Source organism: Camelus ferus, chromosome 6, assembly GCF_009834535.1.
Source record: "Camelus ferus isolate YT-003-E chromosome 6, BCGSAC_Cfer_1.0, whole genome shotgun sequence".
In the NCBI taxonomy this organism is placed as follows: domain Eukaryota; kingdom Metazoa; phylum Chordata; class Mammalia; order Artiodactyla; family Camelidae; genus Camelus; species Camelus ferus.
The window spans coordinates 31719933-31741903 of record NC_045701.1 but is presented as its reverse complement, the minus strand read 5'-3'; the positions used below and the strand labels follow the sequence as shown (position 1 = coordinate 31741903).

The window sequence follows — 21971 nt, the reverse complement described above, 5'->3', positions numbered from 1 at the left end:
CATGTGTGGTTTGAGGCTAAGGATCCAGCCTATATATTACACCCTCCCCCTTAGTATCTCCCTTAGTGTAATTTGTGGGTCCTTGGGCAAAATGAAATTGCAGGGCTCCTTGTTAAAGGGAGAGCAGAGCATTAATCTAAGCACAGGGACTTGTGTGACTGCCCTGCATCTCATTCTTTTCTCTGGTTTTCTACTACCATTCTTCTGGCAACTATTCTCATATTTGTGTCTCTTGTCCTAACTTGTTCGGAATTTCAGACTCAGTTATCCAGGGAGCTGCTGAAACTCTCCATATGGAAGTTTTTCTAAGCATCTCAAACTCAAGGGTCTCCAGAATAGAGCCACTCACCGGCTACCTCCTCTGCCCCCTAATTCCCAGTTCCTCACCATCTTCCTATCACCTGCAACTCCTCCCTCTCTTTATACCCAGCTTCTCAGTTGCCAAGTCTCATAAATTCTGACTCTAAAATCTGTGCCGCCTCTCCTTTCCTGCTGCCATCTCCCTAGGGTGGTCCTTCATTACCCTCCGTATGTATTACTGTGATTGCACCCTAAATGCAGCTCCTCAGGCCTTGCCTCTGCTGCTCCAGTCCATGCACACCTCTCCCAGCCTTCTCTTCCCAAAGGACCAGCCTCGTCATGTCACACACTCGGAGACCGTCACTGATTCTCACTGCCTACAGAGTTGGGCACAAACTCCTTTGCCTGGCATTTAAGGTCCTTTGCAGTAGGGCTCCAGCCCTTTTTTTCAGTGTTGTCTCTTACCCCTCCTTCTCATGTCCCTGAGGTTTCAACCCAACTGTAGAACCATCTGGTCTCTTAATGGGTCCAGTGTGTTTTCCTGCATTTTCTAACTTGAACTGCCTGTGTTCCTGGTCCCCAGAGTTTAGAGCTGGCTTACTCCACTACAGGCATGTCATTTCTCTGGCCCTTTTACCACAGCCACTGTCCATGGCTCTGCCCATAGTGTTCCCTGCATTTCTTCTATAGTCCCTCTCCCTCTTCTTCCCATCCTTACTGGAAGAGGAACCTCAGCTGCAAAGCTGGATAAAACCCCCATTAAGTAAGCAGACATGAGTGGACGCCTACCTCTATTGCTTATTGACCTCTAGCAAGCTACTTAAACCTTCTGCTTTTTCCACAGTAAAAAAAGGCAATAACACCTTATATAGTCATTAAAGAATTAATAGCTTAAGTGAATAAAGTCCTAAGGATAGTATCATTATTCATATTATCATCTCACCACCCCTGCCCACTAGTCCTTGTTGGCTCCTCTCCAGCAGTAAGGACTCAGCAGACATCTCATCTCTTTTTCCAGTCGAGTTGAGTTCTGGGTGGGGTGGAGTGGGGGCCTGGTCCTCAGGTGCTCAGGTAGCTTTATTGTGTGTCTAGGGGTGAGGGGAGCTGCTGCCTCTGCTCCTTTTGTTCAAACTCAGGCAGCAGCAAGCGTGGGTGTTCTCAGGGGAGGCACTGACAGCTTCAGTTCTCACACGGGCCTTGCAGGTGACAGCTGGGGTGGTGGGGCCCTGCCAGGGGTGGTGCAGGCCAACCCCATCACACCCCAGCTGATGAGCCTCCTTTGTGGTTGTGGGCCCCACCTTGAACCAGCCCAGGCCACAGCTCAGTGTAGCTCTGGACACAAAATGTAGCCTCCAGGCTGCTTCTTGCAAAATAAGGGTGGGGTAAGGAGATGGGGACTTGATCCACTGTGTCACTGAGTTACTAAATTACTTCTAGGAGGTCCCTGTTCCTCTCCAGGCCTGTTTTTTTCGCTGGCAGAGGGCAACTGAACCCGTGGTATCTTTAGGGCCTTTTGCACCGTCCTAGACTACTCCAGGACTAAGTCAGTTCTGGAGCCTCTCTAGAGATCTAGGTTCCTTAGTCCTCTGAGCCTGAGTTTTCTTGTCTGTAACAGTTTCCATCTACATTCATCCCTTCCATGGGGGCTTTGAGAACAGAGAGTCAGAGTAAGCAAGTGCAGTAGAAAAATTCTTTATTGAAAAGGAAAAGGTGGTCCCCTGGCTGGTGCCTCCTGGGCGCCGGCCAAATTGGAGCTGCCACCGCTTAGCTCTTCACGCTGGCAACTGAAGGCAAAAGTCTGCACACCTTACCTTTAATAACCTTAAAGGGGAAGTGCGGTGGTGAGCCGGTAAACCACAGAATTAATTCTGGAGAACTGCGCTTCCAGGCCCTTGCCTTTAAGAACTTCTTAAAGGCAAAGTGGACAAGTGCAGCATAAGAGCCAGAACACTTAAGGAAAGTCTCAAAAGCAGCAGCTCCGTGTCTTTACCTTTAAGAATCTCTTAAAGTTGAGGCATATTCGCGCAGAGTACAAAGGTGGAAAACTGTAAAGGAGTCTACAAAGCACTTTTCCAGTTCTTGCTTTTTAGGATCTCTTTACAGGGGAGATGGTCAAGCGCGAATTAATAAAAAACAGAACATCTTGCAGAACTACCTTTCTCCCCTCCAGCCGGAACCCGCCCCGCCCACCGGCCACGGCGCACCCCGGCGGGTCGGCGTCCTCGCCTTCCAGGAGCCCTGGGGCCGGGAGGTAACCGGAGAGCGCGCGGAACGGGTGGGGGCGACACCCGCCGGGGCCTGGGGGCGGGGGGGGGGGGCGCCTCCTGCGGTCACTCCAGGGCGTCCCGAGAGTTTTTGGTTTCCTAGACGGTCTTCGCAAGGGAAGCCGGTCGGACCGGGGAGGGGCGGGGCGAGGGGGCGAGCGGAGGGTGCGGTGAGCATGGCGACCGCGGTGACCATGGCGACCGCGGCTCAGAGCACAGAGAGGTCGTGACACGACCTGGAGCGCTGCTTGAAGAACTTGGCGTTGCGCGGCACCAGGTTGGCAAGGAAGCGCTTGGCCTTCTTGGTGAGGCTCTCGCGGCGCGCGGGCGGCGGTGGTCCCTCGGGGCTGCCCCACTCGGGCCGAGGGCCCCCGGCGCGGTTCCGGCCGCGCCGCAGCCGGATCTGGCGCACCGCGCCTTCGAAGAGCTCCCGCGTGTTGTGGTGCAGCGCGGCCGACGTCTCAATGTGCTTGCAGCTCAGTGTCCCTGCCAAATGGCGGCCCTCTGCAGGAAGGGACCTGTTCAGGCGCAAGCCCGCTGCGGGGTGGGGTGGGGGGAGCCTGGGGGGATCCCGGGCGTGCAGTGGAAAGGGACTGGGGCGAGTGAATCTCTCCCAACTGAGAGAACAAGGCAGGGATCAAGTGGAGGGCGGTGGTGGCGCGGAGGGGAAAGAGAAAGCCTTGAGAAGAGGCGAGGTCAAGGGGTGTGAAGAGGAGGGAGTCTCAGGGCCCTAGGGTCAGGAGCGTAGAAGGGCCTTATAGAGAAGAGTTGATCTGGCAGGGAGAGGATCCCGAGAATGCAAGTATGGATGAGATTCAGGATACCCACCCTCCAGAGAGACCTCCCGGGAGCGGGCCAGGTCACTCTTATTTCCAACGAGGATGACAGGCAGGTCGTGGTGGGGCCTCCCAGCCCTGAGCCGTAGCAGGGTCTCTGGAACTTTGGAGAAGCTTCGTCGGTCGGTGACTGAGAAGACGATGAGAAAGGCATCCCCGGTCTGAAGGCAGTGGTCCCGCAGCCACCCCCCTGCATCCCCCTGTAGATGGGCAGAGAGTCGTGGAATGTCAGGGCTGGAGGCATGGGAGAACCTGTCCAGCACCTGCACCTCAAGGATAAGGAACCAGGATGTGAGGGAGAAGCCACCTGCTTAGGACAGCAGAACTAGTTAATGGCAGAATCTCCATATCCAGAATGTGAGTGTGGAGAAGAGAGGAGTTTGTAATGCGAGCTCCTCATGGGCAAATGGGGGACATAGGATCCTTGACTAGGGTGGCCCATCCTACTTTCTTATGCTTAAGCTCTTAAAAAATGAATGCTATTCAAGTGTATGTAATCTGGTCTCTCATTTCTGCATAGTAATCATTTATGTCCAAATATTCACAAGCCCCCTTCCGTGACATTTCAGAGCCCTGAGCTCTTGTCTTGTCTAATCAGACTCTTCCAGGCTGAAAAATGTATGGAGGGGGTCAGTTTTAGGGTGTTCAGCCTGGCTTGCAGCTGCAGGGTTTGCCAAATTCAGATTCTAACTTTCCTATGGGTTAGAAGATCCTGGAAATCAGACAGCGGCTCTCAGTGCCACCGTATGCACACTTGTGTGGGCCTTTGCTCTTGAGACAATACATATGAAAGATCAGGTTCCATTACATGTTAAACCCAGGGCCTGCCATCCCACCAGCCTTCAGCCAGACTTTGCCCCTCCTCAACTCTCCCAGGTTTCATCACCTACTTGCAGCCACATCTTAGTTCTCACCTGTTCCCAGATGTCATAAACAACCAGAGTCACTTCTTCCTTATCCACCATGATGCGTCTCTCATAGGTGTCCTCTGTTGGGAAATAAGGACATGTAATAGAGCACATTAGGAGGCTCCCCAACACCTGTAAGACGTGGTAACCCGGGGATGCCTGAGATCCCAGCACCAGGGAGCCCCCTCCAGGGAGGTAACTGCAGAAAGCATTGGGACAGCTTCTCTTAGGTTCTAGTCTCCAGGGCTGCTCATGCCTTGAGCTCGTCCGTCCCTCACTAGGGCTCCAGAGGTGCCCTCAACCCTTGCAGGGCTCCCCCAAATACCTGGATTCTCCAGCTCGTGAGCACTGTCTCCCTGGAGACCACCGAAAGTGCCTGCTAGGGTGCTCTTGCCCACGCCGCTCTCCCCCACCAGCATGACTTTGAAGATGCCGTCCTTTTCGGTAGGGGCTGCTTCCCCTGAGCCCAGGGAGTCAGAGGAGCCAGAGGATGAGGCATGAGGTGGCCAGTCAAGTTCATCTACAGCCTGGGCCCGCCGCAGCTGGTGCTTGTAGGGGACAGGCATACTGCCTCTTCGTCTGGGGACCCCCGGGGCGGGGGGTGGCCCGCCACGGTCCAGCCCTGCTAACAGTTTCTCTGGCTTCTTTAGCAGAGTGGCATCTGCTTTGGGAGGGTTTGGGCAAAGAGAAGGAAGCTATGAGTGGGGTAGGCCCAGCTATCTGCAGAGGACTCAGTCCTGGCTGCTCCAGCTTCAGAGGACCAGTCAAGACCATGACCCAGAAGGAGCTGAGAATCTTTGGTCTGACCTCTTCCACTGAACTCCCCCAGAAGCCTGAGCTGCTGGGGGTCCAAAATGCCGAGCTGAAGACTGGTTCCAGTATGGTTCCAGCCACAGCCTGTTCAAAACATACCCCATGCAGGGGAGGCACCTGTGCACAGGCTCACACACCCACTCACACTCCACACTGACACACAGGCACACCCCCAGACTAGGCCTCTGGCCCCGGGGCTGCTCTTGCTAACACAGAGAGGCCTTTCGCTCTCCTGGTTCCTGCACTGGTGATCCCCACGCTGCGGAGGGCCCCAGGGGATGAGAAGCTGAAGCTGCTGCCCAGGTTCATAGATAGAGTCAAAAACTTTGTGGAGTGCCTGTACCTGGGAAGGGCCTTCGCTCTTTGAAATGTGTGTGTTGGGTCTCCGTGGGTGTGTGAGAGGGGCTGCCTCTTCCCGAGGCCCTGCAGGTAAGCATCCCCCAGTGCACAGTTGTGTGTGAGAATCCTTCTGCACCCCTGGCTGCTTCTGTGAGTCCGAGAGAATATTGTGTTCATGGTGAGGCTGAGAGAATACTGTGTTCATGGTGAGGCTGAGGGAGAGAAGGAGGGAGGGAGAGAGAGAACAAGAGAGCAGGAGCGAGAGGGAGAGTGACAATGCACGGGTCAGGGTAACTGGAGGAGGAACGACAGACACAACAAAGGGGGATGGAGAGAGGCTGGAAATAGCCCAGGATCAATACTTGACTGGCAGCCAGGGCATCCAGGAGCCAGAGAAACCCTTACAACAGGTCCCCAGGGTAGCCCCCTGCCCGTGATTCCCAGGCTCATGGGCTGCCCTTTCTTTCCCCCTTCCCTCCTGCGCATCCCAGCCTCTTGGGAATGAGGCAGACCTAGGGGCTAAGCACCAGTTTCCCCAGTGAAGCCCTGGGTGATGGGTGGGTAAGGGGATATTTAGGTAGTCCCCAGCTGCCCCCTACCCCCACCTCAGCCCAGCCCCAGTCCTAGTGTGGACAGGAGGCTTCCCTACTTCCTGAGTTGCTCTTTCCTCTTGCTGTTTGGGTTTAAGCTTCTTCAACCCCTAGTTCTGACCTCCCCATCAAAGCTTCAGCTCCCACCCCCATAGATTCAGCGAGAACCTGCCAGCTTAGCCCTCACCTGGTGTGGGCGTCCCTGGCGGGGAGGCCTGGTGGCTGCCAGAGGGGCAGAGTGCTGTGGTTTCCGTGTCCGTGTCCATGTCGGTGTCGAGGTCTGTGTGCATCGGTGTGCGTGTGTGCAGCCTGGTGGCTCGCAGCACCCGCTCCCTCTCAGCCGCACAGTCAGCTTTTCCCTTTAAATACCACCCCTCCAGCCCTCCCCCCGACACCTGGGGAAATAGTCCCACCCCCTGATGAGGTCACACATGCTAATGAGCAGTGATGTCAGCGGGATTCCCTCCTTTCTGCACCCCCTTCCTTTGTGTCGCTTCCCTCTGGGAGCATACACACTGTGGAGTCTGCTTAAGACATGAACAGAACAAAGTCAGAGGGGCAGAAGAGACGGGTTCAAAGAAGTGGGGTGAGGGGTCAGTGGATAAGGGAGCTGAGGATGGCAGGAGGCCAGGACCCAGGGCCTGGGCGGTCTTTCTCCAGGAGCTAGGACTGTGTCATTTGTCTCTGCATCCCAGCCCTCCAGCCCAGTGTCCAGCCCAGACTGGGTGCTCTGTGGGTAAATGGAAGGGCTAGAGGCAGAAACCAAAAGAGATGCAGGGACAGGAGGAGAGCCAACCTGCTCACCACCAAACTTCCCTACTACCTTCTTCTTCCCAGTACTACCCCTTCTGGGCTAAGACCCACGAAAGTCCCCATTTCCCCGGCCCCTAGGGAGACAGGAGTGATGGCTGCTTTGTTTGGGCCGCTTCATTCTTTTAATAGGTTCTGGTGGGTACAAACCACTGTGGGGACTTCCTCCCCATCTCCCTCCCTGCCAGGCCCACCCACCTTGTGTTAATCAGAGCAGGAAAAAGGGGAGAGACAACTAGCCCTCTAGAAGATGTTCCAATCCCAGGTGGGGGGCCGGGGGCACCAGCCCAACTCTCAGTGCTCTCTGGGGCTGCCCCAGGCCTCCTGGGCTGCACAGGGCAGACACAAGACGATGCCTATGCCTTAGTGGGAAGCTAGGATGTCCGGGCTTCTTTACTGCTCCTTTTCTGCCTCGTCCCTTTTGCTTCAGGCTCCCATTTGTCTTCCTTCCTGACACCTCCAAGCATCCACACACACATTTCTGATTTCCTGGCCCCTTCTCACCCCATTTTTGCCAGGTGCTGTACTAAGCACCTTCCTGCATTATCTCCTTTCATCCTCATGACCCTGATGCTCAGAGTGGTAGGTGGGTGGCCTGTGCCCCAAATCAATCATGCAGCTGGAAAATGGGGACACCAGGATTCCCACCCAGAGCATTCCAATGCTAAGAAAAAAAGACTGTTTTTCATCTCTATGCTATGCTGCCTTCCTTGTCTTAAATATTCCAACTGTATCCTATTATTGAGAACATATTTCGATTTTCGGTGGGCTTTTCCAATCAAAGAAGCAAATAGTGATCTTGGGATCACTTGTGCAGTGACACTTTGCTTATCTGGAGGTCAGCTGCAGGGCAACATTGTGGGGTCTAGAAGGAGCAGAAAGAACTCTTAAGCAGCTATAATCCTCATGCACTTCACACATTGGACAGGCTCTCTAGTCCTCAGTCACAGCCCACTTGTCCTTACTTTATTCACAGTTTTAATGTGTCCATGTGTGTTCCTGCGCTCAAAGATTAGAAGCCCACTTACAGCAGCAAGTGACCACTGATAGCCTGACAGCAAGGAGGCAACATCACAGAAGACTTTTAAAGCAGTCATAAGCATTTAAAAAGTGGTCTAAGGTCATCTGGTATTAAGACATATAGCTTCCTTGACACTGTTACAGCTTCTGAAAACACTGCTGTAAAGAAGTCATTGGTTTCTATGAATGACCCTCAGCTATCCAGAAAGATTTATATTTTATTGCAGATGTGCTAAAGATGAGTGTTAGGTTTGACTTCCTTCCAAAATGAGTTTTTAAAGTCATAAGTTGTAAAGGGGTGAACTTTGTGTGTCTGGAATACTTATTGAGGGGGTAGGATTCCTTTCTAAGATACCAGATAAGAGTGTCAGGTGCTGCAGACCCCAGCGAGGATTCTTGACCGTGACTTCGGCCTGCCCTCAATCCAGTCTTAGGCCAAAGAAGCAGGCTGGGTTTCACCCTGAACCACCAGTTCTCTTTCCACTATAAGAGGCTGTGAACTTGCCCACATCCAGGCTCCCTCAGGAATGGGAGGTCCTGTGGAATAATGGGACAGGGTGAGATTTGGAACCGAGGTGATCCAGGTTTAATTCTGCCTCTCAGTAGAGACTGGGCCAGTCTCATAATTCCTCCGAAGCTGCGCCTGAGCCTGTGAATTGGGGCCGTGATGCCCATGGCACAGTCTTGTGAGGTAAAGGATCTGGCACTCAACAGGTTGCCTGACCACTGGGTGCTCCAACAGCCTCAGGCCATGTGGCTAGGGGTCCCCCTCTTCTCCCAGGGTGGCTTGGAGCTTGGATCAGGCCCAGATTCTGCTCCTTAAGGACTGACTTCTGCTATTTGCTCAGATTATCTCAGATTTGCAGCTTGATTCCCATCTCATAAGTGAGATCGCCTCCTTCCTCCCCATCAAGGGCCTTGACAGGAGTTCCACACCCCTGATACTGGGCACCTTGGATAGTGGTGTCTATCCTGATTTGAAGTCACCTCATTTCATTTTCCATGGTGAATATAATGACAGCTCCCCAATGCTCCACCCTTGCCTAGGTGGGACCCTCTGAGTTTCTCCATTCTGCCTGTACAAGGTCAGTCTCCTCTCCCCGCCAACCTGGGGCTTCACTGAGGCTGACATAGTGTTACTGCTTGTACCTCCTGGAGCACGTACCCAGCACCCAGTGAGCATCTTTCAGGCCCATGAACCTATGTGCCCAGGCCTTCCTAGTGAACTCTTCCCTCAAGTCCTCCCTCCAGCATTCTGAAGCATTCCACCATGAGGGGCATTCTTTTACCTCAAATCTTTGTCCACTTTCAAATTCCAAATACCCCTGGGAGGTGAAAGGTCTGGAGCAGGACAAGGGATGAGAATGTGAGGTAGCAGAGAGGAGCACGGGAGGGGAGGTAGTGGAGGACACGGGAGAGGAAATCAACACTCCCTGCTTCACTGTTCTCACTGGGCCTGACACTGGTGGGACCCAGGGATTGTTTACACTGAGGAAGGCAGGTCCAAAGGGAGAACAGCCAGCAAAGATGAAGACCTCTGGAGCCCCTTCCCCAATCTCTGGAGAGGGTGTGGAATGAAAGGAGCTCGAGCCTTCCCGGAGCCAAGATGCCAGTGTCCCAGGACTGCCCCGGATCCCCCCTCTACCATTTCCCTAGGCTCTTGCTCACTGGCAGGGGAAACACGCAATTAGTGCTGGCGTGAGGATGTTGACAGGGTGTAATCCACAGGGCCCCTCCACCAGAGGGGCAGGGATAGGCCAGGCTAGGCAGGAAAGGTAAGGGCGAGCGTAAGGGGGAACCCGTTTCTCTGGGGACTGGTTCTGTAAGGGAAGTGGCTCAGTGCTGTTCTTGGGGGCACACCCACCCCCTGGACTTTTTCTAAATTCTTTGTCTTGATTGATTTTCCTTTCACTTTTGTTTGTTTTTCTGATTTTCCTTTTAAACTCTGGGACAGCGGTTACTGTCCTTACCAGAGGCTGGGTCCCAACATTTCCCAGAGATCATTCCCTCCTCTTCCATCACCCTCTCCCATTCTTCAGCTCTGGCCACTGATTACACTCCTGGCCCCTTCTCAGAAAGCCCAGGTCCCTCCTACAGCTCTAGCCGTCACTGTCTGCTTAGTTTACTTATCCTGTGAACTCTCACCCTGCCTATAATTCACAGTTCTATTCCACCTCTGACAGCATTCTTTAAGGTCCAGTTTGGGCTCTCTTCCAGGAGGACCTCTTGGATTTGGCCAAGGTGATGCTATGATATGTGCTCTGCGAATACTCTGTAAATGGGAAGCTTCCCAGCTGCAGTGCCCAGCTGGCTCACAAATTCCTGCCTGGCAGTGAGGGCAAAGGCTTAGTGCTCAGCCCCGGGGTCAGTCACTGTAGAGCTGGGCCCCAGGCAGTGAGTGGAGGTGGAGAGGGTTAGTCTTAGGGTTCCCAGAATTTTTTCACCCTCTGAGTGCCCCACCAGGGCAGGGTGGTTGGACGATAAGCAGGAAGAGGGCAGGAGGTGGAGGGCAGAGCCAAGGCCTTCACTGGGAGGAGCAAGGTGAGGGGAGCATAAGCTGAGATGGGTAGAGAGGCAGGACTCAGGCTCACAGCTCATTTACAAAAATCTTAAATTTCTGATTCCTTTATTTTCAACCTTGGCTTCCTGGGCAATGATTTAGCTATGGAACAAAAGCATTTGTTGTGCTCTTTTTATGAGCCAGGACTTGCAGGCGGGATTACCTTTGGCAAAACCTCAGACCCTGCCCAAATCCTCCCCTTGGAAGCTGGACATCTCCAGCCAGTTGGCATTCTGGTGCTTAAGGCCACTTTTGGATGGGGCTTTGGCAAGGATGGAGTATCCAGGCCTATGACCCTTTAAGAACTTTACTTTTTAAAAACAGCCACCCAAGTGGTGGTGGTGTGGGGTGGGGGTGGCGGTGGGCTGTGGTCTCTGGCATGCACAGAGGGGGCTCTGTGTGACCCCTCTTCCTGCCTGAGGGACACCTAACTTTACAGTAGCTACATGGGATCAGTGGGAGGCCCATCAAGTGCCCTCAGACTGAGGGACAGGAGGGAAGTAGTGGAAGGGAAGCTGACCTGCTCTCTAAAGGTTTGTCACTGTGAATAGAGCCCCCAGGGAAGCCGGGTCACCTCAGGCAAGCAGTGGCTCATCCTCCGCTTCAACCACCCAGACCCCTGGCTCAGCCAGTGGCACCAAAAGCACATCGTCCTCATCCTCTGGGGACAGGACTGTCGTGTGGGGTCCGGGTGGGGTCCGGGTTGGTCCTGGGGGCCGCAGGCTGGGCAGGAGGCGGCCTCGCAGGGCCTGCACCACTCCAGACAGCAGTGATGGCTCCAGGGGTGCCACGGGCAGTGGCGCCGGGGCCTCGGGGACAGTAGGGAAGGCTGGAGATGTGCTGGCAGGTGGCAGTGGAGCCTTGACAGGCAGCGGGGGTGCCTGTTCCCCATCCTGCCCACCCACCGCTCCACCCTCACGGGCTGGACCCGTGCTGCCATCTACGGTCTCGAGGGAAGCAGCAGAAGGTGTGACCTGAGATCTGGTCTCAGGAGTCCGGGCTGGGGGGTTGGTCCGAGGAAGCAGGCCCCAGCGGCGGAGACGGCGCACCAGGCGGCGCATAGAGCGGCCCCGCTGGCGGCGGCGGGCACCTGGGGCACCCCCTGGAGTCATGTCCTGGCGTAAGATCTGTAGCAGAGAACGCAGGTTGCCCAGCACTGAGTTCTGCAAGGAGAGGAGGAAGACAGTGGGGTCAGAGGGGGTGGGGACGGCCAGAAGCCTGAAAGGAGGGTGCGACGGCAGGACCACAGGGGGCTGGGAGCGGGAGGTGGTCAGGTGGGGGAGGGTGACTTACATCATTAGGGTTCTCTGTAGGGAAGTCCTCTACAGGTGGGATGGCACCCTGGGCAATGAGCTGTCCGTATGAGGGAGGTGCCTGCTGCTGCACTATCTCAGCCTCCATCCGGGAGAGGGGGGCGAAGATGCTGGAAGGGATGAGGGCTGCTCAGTCACAGGTGCTTCCGGCCAGAGCCGCCTGTCTCAGCATGGACAGGCCTCTTCCCTCCATACCCAGACCAGGACTTCCCAAAGTCATCTGGGGTCCCCCACCTTCCTTGAGATTGCTTTCAGGATCTAGACCTGTCCCTCCCTCGGAGAAGCACCCCTGCCCCCAAGCCCGACAACACCAGGAGCCAACCCATAAGCTGGTCACTGGAACCTGTCCCCAGCGTGGGCACCCTCAGGTCTCCTGTGGCTGCACAGGCCTTCTTGCCCTGGGTCCCCACTCCGCCACAGCCAGCTGCACTCCCACTGACCTGTACTCCTGGGTGCGAATGGCATAGAGCTTGCAGGTGCAGCCCAGGGCAATGACCAGCAGCAAGCCACACACCAGGCTGCCGATGACTGCGGCGGTGATGACCTTGCGGGGCAGGGCATAGGAGCAGTCCCACTCATCGCTGCCGTCTGCGCAGTCTGGCTGCCCGTCACACACCCAAGTCTCGTACACACACTTCTCATCCCGGCATCGGAAGTTCCCGGGCTGGCAGTGCCGACAGCGTCTCTCGTCCGCTCCGTCAGCACAGAAGGTCTGGTAGTTGCAGCGGTCAGCAGGCAGGTAGCAGGCTGTGGCACCGGGGCTGCCGGCGGCCCCACAGGGGTAGTGTCCAGGCGGGCAGCTGGGGCAGTTCTCCTCATCCGTGCCATCAGCACAGTCCCACAAGCCGTCGCAGCGCTGAGCCTCGCTGTAGCAGCGCTCACCTAGGCCCTCACTAGCCCCCAAGCCAGAGCCTAGGCCGCAGGGTCGGTCCCAAGGCAAGCAGTAGCCCCGCACATGGTAGGTGGCATTGAAGCCCCGACCACTGCTCCAAGCAACTGTGTGGTAGTCGACGGTGGCCTGGCCGGACAGCGTCTCCACAGTGACGGCCTTACCGTTGCTGAAGTGGGTGAGGCTGCGCAGCAGCCGGAGGGTCTTGGGGGGCCCGGCGCCATCATACACGTGCACTGCATCTCCATAGCCCAGGTCTAGGGCCGTGAAGCGCACTGCCAGGCGCCGGCCGTCATGGGGGTCCAACAGCCAGAGGCAGGACTGGGGGTGGGAGACTGAGGCCAGGTGTGAGTACCCAAGGGAGGAGAAGACCCCATAGAAGTCTTCCAAGGTGTGATTGCAGGGTGGGGTGGGGTCAGGGACTGAGGTCAGGTCAGGGAAGGGGTCTGAGCTGCAACCTGCCTCATCAGAGCCATCACCACAGTCATCAATCCCATCGCAGCGCTGGATGAAGGGCACACAGCGGTGGTTGAGGCACTGGAACTCATCCTGCAGGCACATCAGCCAATCTGCAGAGGCACATGGAGAGGGGCTGTGAAGCACTGGACCTGGTGGGATCCTCCCCTCCTCCCTTCCACTGCCTGTTCTAACATCCCACGGACAGCCTTGTCCAGCTTACCTTGGCTGTAGGAGAGCAAGAAGCCCTGGCCCATGGGTGCTCTGGCCCCGGCATAGCTGTAGGTGATGGTGACGTTGCCTCCAGGCAGCTGCAGGGGGCTGGCAGGGGCCTCGCATAGGGAGATCTGTGGCTGGATGGGGGACCGCAGGATTAAGCGCTCTGAGCCACAGGCCAGGTGCAGTTTTTGGAACCTACAGGGGTGGAAGAGAGCAGGAAGTAAGATACTCTTGACCACTGCCAGCGTCTTCCTCCCCCAGTGTTGTCAGGCCCCTTCTACCCCAGGAAGCACAAACGCCTGCTTATCCATAATCCAGACAGCCAAATGAAAACAGTCCAATTCCTTTGTAAGCAATGGCAATAGCCCTAACAGAGGCCTACAGCACCATGAGACGAGTGCATCCTAGAACCCTTAGGGAAAACTGATTTGTGTTCCGGACCGAGTCAGGACAGATTTATTGCTTTCTTGGTGTTGCAGCTCTGTCACCCAAGTATGGTGTGAGAAGTGACCGGCAGGTACCATACAGTTAATTAACCAGAACTCACCATCCCCTCCCAGTGCCCAGTGGTGAAACCTGAGATCACCATGGCAGTCTGATCCCTCCACCCCAACAACCTCTCCCCAGATTGCCCTCTCCCTTCCCCTACCCTTTTCTGGGTAAACTCATGGGAAGTGAACTGTGTGAAGCAAACAGCCAGGTACTTAACATGGGCCACAACCCCGCAGCCCAACATCAGAGGGGCCCAGTGAGACCTGGACTGTTTAAAAGATCTGGGGAGGCTAAGGAAGGTTCTAAGCTAATGAAGGAACAGCTCTGACTCCCAGGTAAGGATGTGTAATGGACTGAAGGACCTCTCAGAACAGCCACATTTGAGCCCAAGGACTGTTTCTAGAGTGACTATCGTCCTTCAGGGATGACAGGACCCGAGCTAGATGTCCACTCCAGCCCAGCCCCAATTCACTGTGTCTGGTCCAGAATAAGCCAGGCTTTTAGGGCAGACTAGGCCAAATCTAATTCTACTCTTCCCCCTGTTGACAGGGTTGGAAATTCCATGGAGCAGTGATCCCTGAAGGCTTTTCCATGGCAGAGGAGGAGGCGTGGGGCAAAGGAATAGGGTCTTGCCCTGCTTCTCACCTGACTGTTACAGTCTGCTCCTTGCTGCCCAGGATAAGCCAGGTGCAGTTGGCAGGGGAGCTGCGGCTGTCCCGGCCCACTGGCCTCTGTAAGGTGCCCTGCACTTCCAAGAGCACCGCCGGGGGGTCCTCACAGGCTGGAGAGAGAGGAAGGTAGGGACACTGGTCGACAGCCTCTTAACCATCCCACCCTTCCTCAGGCTTGAGGCCTCCAAGGGATTGGACTCTTCCAGAAGGAGCAGAGAAGCTCCCCTGCCCCAGCCACACACACTCCAGAGCCACAATCTTCAATGGGCCCCCTCCTCTCCGCACTCATCATAGTTCCACCTGAAGTATCAACACCACAAACAATATGAGGTCTGCTTTGTGCCAGTCACTGGGCTAAGAGGGACAGGAAATACTGCTTCCCTCAAGGAGACTACATTTTGGCTAGACAGATCAAGCAAGGATATTTGGGGGGGGGGGGGTTGTTGAACAAAACTACCAGGAGAGAGTTCATGCTGGCTCTGTCTCCCCATCTGTAAAATAAAGGGTGGATGATCTCCACTCTAAAACTATGGTACCAGAAGAATTCAAGGACAAGAGAGTCTTTCCCTTGGGTCCTCCCTCATTACCAAGCCCGCGGGACCCCAGGGGCATCCTCTACTCACCAGGATTTGGGAGAATGATCCGATCTGGGTGGGCCAGAGCGCCTCCTAGAGGAAGAGCGAGAAAGGGCAAGAGTCACGCTTTGGAATTTTCTTCACCTGAGCAACTCAAGGAGGAAAGGGAGCTGAGACTTCCGGGTAGTTTACGGAAGGGGTGGTGGGGAGCAGAGGAAGGCAGCGGTGTGTGACCTCGAAGGAAAGTCGGCAGCACGGCCTGTTGGGGTGGGTACAGTGATCTGCGGAGGCCAGAGGGAGGATGAGGGGTGAGGGAAGCGGGTGGAAATTTCCGAGGGCTTGGGGCAGGCAGCGCCGGGGGCAGTGGCAGGGGGTGGGGGACACGGGCAGACAGGGTAGGGTGAGGGGCCGCGTAGGAAGAAGGGAGCTAGAGCCCCTGAGCCCGGTAACAGCCCCGGGAGCGGGGTGCCGGGCGAGTAGTCTCGTTTCGGTTTCTTACCGAGGAGTAAGAGGAGGATGGCCGGCGGCATCGTGAGCCGTCCAGAGGTGCGGGAAGAGTCCCAGAGCTTCGGTCGTCTAGCCAGTGGGGAGGCGGCGCCGCTCCGGGCGTCCAGGCCCCCCAGTGCCGCCTCCCCTAGGGGGCTCCATGGCCCGGGCTCCTCGACCGAAGCTCTGGATGCCAGGGCTGGGGGCGAGTGGGAGGTGGCGGCGTCCCGGGAGCAGGGGCGGTGCCTCTCGCCAACTTCAGAGTTGTTTTCCCCGGCCGCCGCCGCGCTCTCTCCCGAGGCTGGCCCCCAAAGCCCTGGGAGTAGGCTCGAGGCCCCGCGCTGGGGTGCGTCCTCGCCTAGAGCCCGCCCGCAGGCCGCGAACGATCCGGTCCAGGCCTGTCCGCCACCTGCCGGGGCTTGAGGCCACTTCCTCTTTGGGCCAAACTTTGCCGACTGTCAGCCCCCAGGGCCAGCCCGGGCGCAGCTCAACTTCTCCAGCGCGTCCAGCCCGCGGAATGCGGCAGGGGAGCGGGGAGGGGGACTGGCGACTCAGCCCAGCTCCTCGGCCCTTGCCCAGGCGGTACCCTAGGCCAGCCCAGGGGTTGGAGGAGCCGGGGCGGAGGGAGGGGGCGGGTGACGAGTCTTGCCCCACCCCTGCCAATCAACGCGCTCGCCCCGCCCACCTACCCGCCTTAACCCCTTTCCGGTCCTACGAGCTCTAGTCACACGGGCTCTTAAGGCGCTCAGCCGCCACTTTTAACTCTGCTTTGTTTAGTCCTTTCCGTGTAACACATTTGTTACAGGACACGTTTGTCAAAGGGCAACTTCTTATTCTGTAACTGCCATGTTTTTCCTTTGTATCCTTAAGCTCTCAGTACTTATCTTGTCCCAGTGTCTGAGATCCGGTAGCACTTTTTGTCGTGCGCCTCTATTAGAGCAATTACCACACGGTGTTATAACAATTTGTTTACTCGTCTTTCCCGCCCCCGCCCCGCCCCTTCTCTGGAAACTGAAACTTCCTGTAGGTTGGGGCCTAGACTGTTTACCTTTGTACCCACAAGGCTTCTCTCCTGATGAGACACAGTAATTCAGGAAGCGAATAGAATAATTGTGCCTTAGCCACTTGCTGGCTATGTGACCTTGAGAAAATTGCTTAACCTCTCTGTGCTTCTCAATTGTAAAATAGCGTTAATAATAGTACAACTCTCTCGTAAGGTTGTTGTCAACATTTAGGGAGATAATGCAAGTTGAGCATATAGGAAATGCTCCATACCTGCTAACAATTATTATTATTAGTCACAAGAGATACTTCTAATTTATGTGAGCTTGGGGTTACCAATTTCCTGTGGCACTTAACAGATAATAATAGTAAACGATAACAATAGCAAATACTTCTGGGGCTTTTTTTTTTTTTTCCACACTTCAGGCACAGATCTAAGCATTTTTCAAGTATTTGCTCTTTTAATCGTCTCCATAGACTTGTGAGGTAAATATTATTGTTACTCCCATGTTACAGATAAGGAAACTCAGGCACAGGGGTTAAGTATTTTGCTCACGATTATGGACGTAGTAAATGCTGAAACAAGGGTTTGAACCTAGGCTATCTGGCTCTGGACAGAGTGTACATTCAGGTCCATACTACTCTCTCCTGTCTACAAATGTTACAGTTTTCTGTTCATGACATTTGTTGTTGACATCAGTTTTGATGTATTCCAAACTGGGACCTCAGCAGGCCTGAAGCTATAGACTTGGCCATAAAAAGGCCCTTCTTCCACTTGGACCTTGGTCCCATGCCAAGGAAACTTGGTCCCTTGGTCTCTCTACACACCCCACTGCACCCTTAGGATGAATGAGGGATGAAATAGAACCGTAAATGTGGGAGGAAGATGCTGAGTAAAGGGAAGCAGGGCAAAGAGGTTGGGGAAATTAATAACACTTAATCCTAATGGCGATCATGGAGGTTTTAGTTGAGTGTTGACTGTTCTCTATGCTGAGTACTTGGTGGATGCCCAGAACTCTTAAGACTTCACTTTAACTTCAAGGAGTGTATAGTCTAGTTGGAAAGAGATACATGAATAAAGAGATAGTCATGGGAGGTACCCATGGGAATGAGCTTGTGGGGAATTTAGAAATGAATTTAGAAATGAAGCAGGAAAAGTGTTGGTTAGATGGAAAGAGTTGTAGGGGGCAGGAGGAGGAGGAAGGGAACCTGCGGTCTGGGATGCTGAATAAACGTAAGATTTGCAAAAAAAAAAACAAAAGCAAAAAAACAAAGAAAAAAATTAGATCTAGGTTGCTGGGAGCAATCATCATCATCATTGGGAAGAAATGGCACTAGGGTAGAGCAAACTTCTGTCCTCTACATGTTTATTAGAGTGCCTTCCAAATGCAAGGCACTATGCAAGACACTGGGGATTAATATTTAAGAATGAATTCAAGCCAAAAGAAGATAGGAAAAAATTAAAGAGGACCTAGGTTCTTATAATGAGTTTAAGCTTTATCTAGTTTAGTGAGTTTAAATTCCAGGCTTATATAAATCACACCCTAGATCATCAAGTATATTGAGAAATGGGTCTGTGGAGATGTTCTTGGGAATCTTTGAGGAATTTGTGAAAAATAGTGGAAGGAGTGGACAATGGGAAGATATTTGATCTTCAAAATGACAATATGTGTGGGAGGTTATAGCTTAGTGGTAGAGTGTGTGCTTAGCATGCATGAGGTCCTGGGTTCAATCCTCAGTACCTCCATTAAAATAAATAAATAAGCCTTATCACCCCCCCCCAAAAAATAAGTTAAAAAATTAAAATTTAAAAAAGAAAAGACAATATCTAAGTTTTATAGAGTACTCACCATATGTAGGCACTCTTCTAAGCACTGCACATCTCATTTAATCCTCATCACACATCCAGGAAGTAGGTGTTGTTTTTGTCCTCATTGTATAATTGAAGAAACTGAGTCATAGATAGGTTAGATCACTTGCTCAAGATCAAACTACTACCCTGTGCAGGAGCATGTTTGTGTCGCCCTCCCCACTCCCCCCACCCCAAATTCATATGTTGATTTTCTAACCTCCAAAGATGATCGTATTAGGAGGTGGGCCCTTGGGAGATGGTGTAAGTCATAAAGTGGAGCCCTGAGAATGAGGCTGATGCCTAATAAAACAGGGTCCAGGAAGAGGGCCCTCACTGGAAGGCGACTATACTGGCATCTTGATCTTAGGCTTCCCAGCCTCCCGAACTGTGAGCAATAAATTTCTGTTGTTTATAAGCTACCCAGTTGACTGTATTTTGTTATAGCAGCCTGAAGGGACTAAGACAGAAACTTGGTACAGAGAAGTTGGGGTGCTGCGGTAACAAATACATAAAAATGTGGAAGCAGCTTTAAAACTGGGCAATGGGCAGAGGCTGGAAGACTTTGGAGGTGCTTGCTAGAGAAAGGCCACATTGCCGTGAATGGACTGTTAAGGGTGATTCTTGGGAGGGCTCAGAAGAGGAGAGCTACAGAGAGAGCCTCAGTCTCTCACAGAATACCTAAGTGAACAGGTTGTTGGTGGAAATATGGATGGCAAAGTTTATTCTGATGAGGTCTCAGATGGAGATGAAGAATGCATTGTTGGAAACTGGAGGAAAGGCGATCTTTGTTCTAAAGGGGCAAAGAGCTTGGTTGAATTGTGTTCTTGTCCTAGTGTTTGGTGGAAGGTAGAACTTGTGAGGAATGAAATTGGACATTTGGCTGAAGAAACTTCTAAGCAAAGTGTTGAGGAAGCAGCCTGATTTCTCTTGAGTGCTTATAGTAAAGGAGGAAAATAATTTAAAGGTGGAATTGTTCATCAAAAAGGATGCAGAGCTTAAAAATCTGGAAAATTCTTATCCCTATCTAACATACTCTATTTTACTCATTTATCGTGTTTATTCCCTGCTCCACTCACAAGAATATAAGTTCCACGGGGGCAAGAACATAAGTTCCTAGATCTATATTGGTTTACTGGTGAATCCCCATTGCCAAAAGCAATGTCTGGCAAAAAGCAGGTAGGTACTCAGTAAATGTTGAATGAATGAATGAATCAGTGACTGCCAGTCACAGGCATCACATGGATTATATCTCTTAATCTACTCAACTACTCTTTGAATTATTAGTCCCACTTTATTTATTTTTAATGGAGGTACTGGGGATTGAACCCAGAACCTTGTACATGCTAAGCAGGTGCTCTACCTCTGAGCTATACCCTCCCGATAGCCCCGCTTTAAAGATGAGGAAAATAAAGCTCAGGGAGGATACAGAACTTGCCGAAGGTCATCCCACCAGTAAGGCGTAAAGGCTGGGTCCAAACACAGGTTGTGTAACTCCAGAGTCCTTGTCCTAACCACGGTGTGATACTGCTTCTCTGTGTACGGGAAGCTCTGTTTTAAAAGATTGAGAAAATAATTTAATCCAGAGGAGGGTGATAGGAATGGTGAGGGGGTTTCTAAGCCAAGTTGTATGATAAACTGTTTACAGAATGAGAAAGGAACTGGAATGAAGCAAAAGAAGCTTAATTTTCATGAGGGATTGTACACATGAAAACTAGATCCAAATATTTGAAGAGCTGTAGTGTGGAACAAGAATTTGTTTATTCTATACAGTCTGAAGGGCAGAAACTGGAATTAACGGGATGAATAAAGACAGTCTCTGCTTGGTACAGAAGCCGAGGGCGTGGGTAGTGTTGATGCAGGGGATGCCAGTCCTAGGCCATCAGGGCTCCTTGACAACCCTGGGACTTGTGGATTTTAGGATGGCAGAACTTCCCAGAAGACAGGGGCAATGGAGCTTCTCAAAGCGAGTTGTGTTAGACGCTAACATGAGGCCAAAGAAAGTGAAAGCAGAGAAAAGGCCTGGGGTGGGAAGAGAGCAGTCACGAAGGCTTTTTGGGGAGAAGTTTCAGTAAATGCCTGGTTGGGATGCACATGTGGAGGCTGGGTTAAAAAGAAATGGCTGGGGAAGGAATGCAGACAGCTTTTGAAAAACCTTGGCTTGAGAGAAAAGGGGAAAATGAGAAAAATCATTCAAGACTGCAGCAGTATCCAGGAGAGCTTTTCAAGATGGGGAAACCTCTAGGTTTGAAGGGAATGGGGATTGAAGACTCTACCATATGGTGACAGGAGCAAGGTGCCCTGTGCTTTGGAAAGAATGAGATGCAGGGTTGGGGACACTCCTTGGAGGACTGAGAGCGACTTCAGTTGTGTCCATTTTGGGGGCCTCTGGCATATTGAAAAATTAAACACTAAGGCGGTTTTGGAAATGTTGGCTGTATTTTAAATGTTTATATTTAACAAATGAAAACTTTTAGCACAAAGAAGGTAATAACATAGTGATATTCACAAAACACCTACAGGCATTTTTTTTTAAACTACAAAATGTCAGAGCTTTATAAATGTGAGATGGGGATTAAAGGAGTCTCCAAGCCTCAAGATGCAGATGAAGTTAGGAGGGTGGGTGCACATTAGAGGCCCCCCCAAGAGGCTTGGGCATACTTCCAAAGGCCTGAGAGAAGTGGCACAGAAATGTCCCACTCTCAGGTAAAGGAGTCCCAGAGTCCCGCTTGCCTTGGTCAGAGGGAGTTCTGCCCTAGCATTCTGAGGCCCAGGAGTGCAGACTCACCTGGACGCTGACCTTGAAGAGCTCAGGGGACAGGCATCCTAGAGGGATCCGCATCTGAGGTGTCCACAGGAGGGCAGTGTGGCAACTCCAAGGAGCTCTGGGGACAAGGCCCTAGCGCCTCCCTTGCTTTCTCTCTCAGACCCTCAGTCCTGCACCCTCTCCACTCCCTCTTCCTGGAGTTGTTCAAGGGCTGTTCACCAACCCCCCGCAGAGGGACAGCCCATGGAAACTCTGACTTTTCTCTCTCTGCTGCTGGAAGATGAAGGCTTGTCATCCTGTATCACCGTAGTCCCACCCCTTTAAGTACAGGTGTCCTGGGCGGAAGCATGGAAAGTGGAAAGGGGGATGGGACAGGCGGGTGGTATTGGAGCCCTGGGTGGTGTTGGCTTTGCCCTGGCCTCTCAGTTCTTTGGGCTTGGTTTGCAGTGCCAACACCCAGCACAAGGGGGCGCTACCACCCTGCAAACCCTGTCCAGATGGTCTCTGCTGCAGAGGGGCTGCGCCCAGCCAGAGGGAATGGGGGTGGGTGTTCCTCCGGGCCCCTTCGCCAGCTTTCCTCCACCCAGAGCTTGTGTGCAGTTTCATGCAGGCCTGGGGTGCAGGGTACATCTGGAGCACAGGCGAGTAGACTGGAGGAGAGACTTCAGGGACACCTGGCACGGAGCTTGAGGATGCAAGGAAAGAGGCCTCCCTGCTGGGTGCTCCAGGGTCCAGGTGCAGGCTGCTCTGGGAGTGCAGTCTGAAAGATTGGTGTTTCCAGAAGAGCTGGGCCAACACAGCCCAATTAGGGA

General features: G+C 53.3%; 2 protein-coding genes across 3 annotated transcripts; both read right to left on the bottom strand.

The window, feature by feature from the left end:
* Positions 1-1989: 1989 nt before the first annotated feature.
* Positions 1990-6449, bottom strand: REM2 (RRAD and GEM like GTPase 2). Of its 2 annotated transcripts, XM_032481696.1 has the most exons (6): positions 6238-6353; positions 5465-5672; positions 4634-4969; positions 4315-4388; positions 3393-3600; positions 1990-3068 (listed from the first exon to the last, which is right to left on the bottom strand). In XM_032481696.1, the coding sequence occupies exons 2-6, from the start codon at positions 5556-5558 to the stop codon at positions 2773-2775; spliced, it is 1008 nt and encodes a 335-aa protein (XP_032337587.1). In that variant the 5' UTR covers positions 5559-5672; positions 6238-6353; the 3' UTR covers positions 1990-2772. The 2 variants fall into 2 exon arrangements, with proteins under 2 accessions (XP_032337587.1, XP_032337586.1); XM_032481695.1 differs by lacking the exon at positions 5465-5672 and having other exon boundaries at positions 6238-6449.
* A 4028-nt stretch (positions 6450-10477) lies between these two features.
* Positions 10478-16168, bottom strand: LRP10 (LDL receptor related protein 10). Its single transcript, XM_032481668.1, has 7 exons — positions 15555-16168; positions 15104-15148; positions 14455-14590; positions 13322-13512; positions 12194-13211; positions 11734-11863; positions 10478-11603 (listed from the first exon to the last, which is right to left on the bottom strand). Exons 1-7 carry the CDS (start codon positions 15583-15585, stop codon positions 11016-11018), a joined length of 2139 nt encoding a protein of 712 aa, XP_032337559.1. The 5' UTR covers positions 15586-16168; the 3' UTR covers positions 10478-11015.
* Between the last annotated feature and the right edge of the window lie 5803 nt (positions 16169-21971).